General features: G+C 45.1%; 1 protein-coding gene across 1 annotated transcript in view; it reads right to left on the reverse strand.

Moving 5' to 3' along the window:
- Positions 1–1,327: 1,327 nt before the first annotated feature.
- fxn (frataxin) overlaps positions 1,328–4,970 on the reverse strand; it is a gene marked incomplete at its 5' end in the record, with an annotated part of 109,190 nt that continues 105,547 nt past the window's right edge. Inside the window, 1 exon segment of the mRNA XM_037680654.1 lies at positions 1,328–1,525. Within this exon segment, the coding sequence (XP_037536582.1) occupies positions 1,387–1,525 (139 nt within the window).

Raw genomic sequence — 4,970 nt, forward strand, 5'->3', positions numbered from 1 at the left:
TTACTTGTGTGCATATTTAAAACAAATGGCAGTTAATGGCCCGCAAATTGTTGAGGAGAAGGAGGGGGTTTGTCCTCAGGATCTTGAAAATCTAGTCACTCTAGTGCTAAGGGTCTTTTGACCCTTTTTCAGGACTTCTGGGGGGAGGTCGAAATTCCTGGGACTTCTAGTGTTAACAGAATGAATCTCATTGTTTTCATGGAACTTCGTTTAAACTCACATCTGACTGCATGCAATTACAGTGTGAGATATTTGTTATCAGTCACAAGTTTGTGACTGTTGGTTTTTGTTCTAATGTCACTAATCAGTTCATGAATACTGTTACCAATCAGTTCATTTGATTAATAATCAGTTCATTTATTATAAATTGCTCACTGTTTTTCAGCCTCTCCCCTTTTTCCCGTCGAGAACTGTTCTCTCCGGGCGCCCATGTACACAGAATGCGTAAATTACACAGGGCGCATCTGTACATGGTGTGCGTAATTACGCAGTGCATATTTACGCACATGGAGGGCTGAGGGATAAACATTTTTTTTTACTACAAGCGGGCGCTTCATACGGTGTTCGAATGGACCCAGTGAGGCAAAGACTACATCCTGCTTCACCCTTAACCCACAAGCGACAGCCTTAAAGGGCGAAGTCTATATGAAATAGAACGTTGGTTACGTACTGTAACCCCAGATTCTATGAGTATAGGCGTAGTAGCCCTTTAAGCTCTGGGCCTCACTGGCTCCTAAACGGCTGAAGAAAAAAGCTATTTAGGAGCCGATTACCCGCTCTCAACGTAATTTATACGGACCGGGTGGGGCCCACACGACAGGTGGGCGTGGACTAAATTTTTCAGTGCGACACTTTGCGTGACGGGATAAAACCCACAGGCGACAGCCTTAATGGGCTATGCCTATACTCATAGAATCTGGGGTTACAGTACGTAACCGTTTTATGGCTCATGGCCATGAAATTCACAAATGAACATGAAACAATGGTGATAAATTCTGAATCCTTTGGGAATTTATTTATTTATTGATTAAATTTTCTCAAAAGCATAAACTAGACAGAGTTTGATAAAGACCGGTATAGGTCTTGAAGATAGCACAAGAAATAAAAATGTTTTCACAAACAAAAGGAATGATTACAACAGTCACTCACTGAATCCAGGTGCTACATGAGAAACAAGCAGGACTAAAGTGAAAAACAAAAATGAAGTTTTTGAAAAGTATCTCATATGACAACCAAAAGAAGTTGAGTGTAAAAAAAAAACTTTTCAAAGCTTTTCAAAGACAATAGAAAACTTGAAACATCCAGAGAGCTTCTTTAATATCCTTAGTTTTCACAAGAGTTTTTCAGAAACTTACACAGAAAACAGTCATTTTTACATTCCATCTTTCAGGAGTGGGGTAAGTTCTTCATGTGAATGTTTTTATTGAAAATGATAGAAAACTCTGTAGAAAGTAGTTGGTGCAGACCGATACCGTCATGAGTATACACCCAGCGTTCACCGGTCCAGTCGTACCGCTTTGGTCCACTGCAAACACAAGAGGAGGATAGAGTCAGAGTTAGAGATTCTTTATTGTCGTTCCACCACGTGGTGCATGTGGTGGAGTGAAATTATGTACACATGGTCCCAGTTACATCCAACAATAAAATGTAAAAAAAAACAATAATAAAATCAAAGATATGAACTAAGAAAAACATCAACTAACACTAAGCACTAATAGCATACAACATTATGTCGAGCATCAGCACAAACATGAGCATGAGTCTGTGTGAGCAGATGAGCACGCATGAACACAACATGAAACACATGAGCAGCAACATGAAACAGATCAGCAGCAACATGATGTGATTTTTTCACAGTGATTATTCTGGTTATAGATTCATGGGTCTAGCAGCCTCAGGGTAGAAGCTGTTCCTCAGTCTAGTGGTTCTACACTTAATGCTCCTCAACCTCCTTCCTGAGGGGAGCGGGGCAAAAAGTGTGTGTAATGGGTGAGTGGGGTCCTTCATGATGCAGGTGGCTCTCTTCCTGCATCTGGAGGTGTAAATGTCTGTAATGGTGGGGAGGCTGACTCCAACATCTTCTGTGCAGCCTTCACCACTCTGCAAAGCTTTTCGTTCTGCAGCTGTGCAGCCTCCATGCCACACGTTGATGCTGGAGCACAGGATGCTCTCCACTGCACACCTGTAGAAGGAGGTGAGGACTGAGCTTCCAGACCAGCTCGTCTCAGCCGTCTCAGGAAGTAGAGTCTCTGATGAGCTTTCTTGATCAGGCTGGTGGTGTTGTTGCTCCAGCTGAGGTTGTCATTCATGTGTACACCCAAGTACTTGTAGCTGGAGACCACTTCCACCGCAGATCCTCTTATGTTCAGAGGGGTGTAGGTGTGTTTGTTCCTTCTGAAGTCCACAATTATCTCCTTTGTCTTCTTCACATTGATGTGAAGGTTATTCTCTTTGCAGCAGCTCTCCAGGTGTTCCACCTCCTGCCTGTAGCTGGGCTCATCATTGTTTGTGATGCATCCCACCATCACTGTATCATCTGCAAACTTTACAATATGACAGCCTGGATGGGTAGCTGCACAATCATATGTGAGCAGAGTAAACAGGAGGGGCTCAACACACATCCTTGAGGAGACCCAGTGCTGAGGGTTATGGATGAGGAGGAGAAGTTGTGGATCCTCACTAACCGTGGTCTGTTTGTTAAGAAGTCTAGTACCCAGTTGCAAATGGAAGGGCTTAGTCCTAGTGTGAATAGTTTGTCCATCAGGGGTTGGGGGATCATGGTGTTGAAGGTCAGATGTGAAGTCCAATTCAGTTTTCAGTTTATTTATATAGCGCCAAATCACAACAAAGTTGTCTCAGGGCACTTTACAGGAACAGTCACATACATAAAAGCCAATTAGTAAAGTTCTCTATCTAAGGAATCCAGCAGACAAGTTGAATCTTGGCTTTGTTGCAGTCTCCCATCTTGAGCAAGCACAGTGGCAACAGTGGAAAGGAAAAATTCCCTTTTAAAAGGAAGAAACCTCCAGCAGAACGAGGCTCAGGACAAGCAGCCATCTGCTTTGACCGGCTGGTTTGAGAGGACAGGAAAGAGAGACAGACGAAGTCCGCAAAGAGCATACGGACGTAAGAGTCTTTCTGCTCCAGGTGGTTGAGCACAGTGTGGACCACAGAGGAGATGGCATCCTCTGTTAATCAGTTCTCATAAGTATGCGGTATGCGTACTGATGAGGGTCCTCGTTGATGGTTGTTTTGATGTGGGTCATGACCAGTTTTTTTAAGCATTTAGCGACTATCGGGGTGAGGGCCACTGGCCGATATTCACACCAGTCACTGTAGAGCTTTTTGGGACTGGGATGATGGTGGCAGTCTTCAGGCAGGTGGGAACTGTCTCCAGGGTAAGTGAGGTGTTAAATATGTCTGCCAGCACCTCGCAGAGCTGCTCGGCACATTCTTTCAACAATTTCCCGGGCATGTTGTCTGGGCCGGTTGCCTTGTGCGGATTAATCCAACTTAAGGTACTCCTTACTTGGGCTGAGGTCACGCTGAGATGCTCTTCATCCGGTGGTGAGGTAAGTCTGGTGCTGTGTGGTCTGTTCGGGTCTTCAAAGCGTGCATAGAACTTGTTGAGGGCATCAGGCAGAGCTGGGTCTTTGGGGCATTGTTCGCTCCTTCCTTTATAATCTATTATGCACTTAATGCCCCTCCACATGCTCCGAGGGTCTTGTGAAGTGAACTGACCCTCGATCCTCTATGCATATGTGGCCTTGGCCTTCTTAATACCAGTAACCAGCTCTTTCCTTGTCCTTCTCAGCTCCTGTGAGTTTCTAGACCTGAAGGCAATGTTCCTGGCTTCCAGCAGGGTGTGCATCTCTGCATTCAGCCAAGGATTTCTATTCGGGTAACTTTTAACATATCTGATGGTGGAGATGGTGTCAGTACATGTACTAATGTAACCCAGAACTGAGGATGCGTATTGGTCCAAATCAAGTAATCCTCCATTTTCATCAGCTTCCCTGAAAACTTGCCCGCCTGTTCGTTCATAACAATCTCTCAGTATGGGGCCAGTGTCCTGGATCCAAGATTTAACTTCCCTTTGAACCGGTCTGGAGCGTCTCAGCGGGGGAAGGTAAGCAGGGGCCAAGAAGACTGAGATGTGATCAGAGAATCCTAGGTGGGGGCGGGGTTCAGCTTTGTATGTATCTTTTACATTTGTGTAAACATGGTCCAGCGTGTTGTTTCCACATATTGGTATGCCTACATGCTGGTAAAAACTTGGGAGGCAGTCCTTTAGATTCACGTGATTAAAGTCCCCAGCTACCTGCAAAGAGCCTCAGGGTGTTTGTTCTGCAGCGAGCTGAGGAGATCATGGAGCTCCAGCAGAGCGTCATTAGCATTAGCATCCGGAGGAATGTAAACAACGGTAATGAAAGTCTATGAACTCGCGGGGTAGATAATGTGGTCGACATCTCACTATTATATGCTCCAAAGCCTTTGAGCATGAGTTTTTTTACAACAGTACAGTTTGTGCACCAACTTTTATTCACGGAAATGCATACTCCACCTCCCCGTGATTTCCCGGTTAGCTCACTACAGTGGTCCGCTCAAAAAAAGAATCTGTCATCCAGCTGGAAGACTGCATCCGGCGTTTCACTTGTAATCCATTTTTCTGTGAGGCAAAGCACGGCACACTTCATCATCTCTTCTGAGGCGCCCGCTCTCAGCCGAAGCAAATCCATCTTGTTTTCTAACGAGTGGGCGTTTGATAGAAAGAGAGACAGTATCGGGAGTTTTCCAGCTTTAGCGTTAGCACGTAGTCTCACCAGAACCCCCGCCCGGCGTCCTCTTTTTTTAAGCCAGGAGCAGCGCTTTGTCTTCTGCCTGTTGGAACGCCTCTGCCGCACCTTCCAGGTAGATGACTATAAGATCTGCATTCTGCCGAGTGTAGTATAGAATCATATATAGATAAT

This window comes from Nematolebias whitei, chromosome 8 (genome assembly GCF_014905685.2).
Source record: "Nematolebias whitei isolate Nwh7 chromosome 8, NemWhi1, whole genome shotgun sequence".
In the NCBI taxonomy this organism is placed as follows: domain Eukaryota; kingdom Metazoa; phylum Chordata; class Actinopteri; order Cyprinodontiformes; family Rivulidae; genus Nematolebias; species Nematolebias whitei.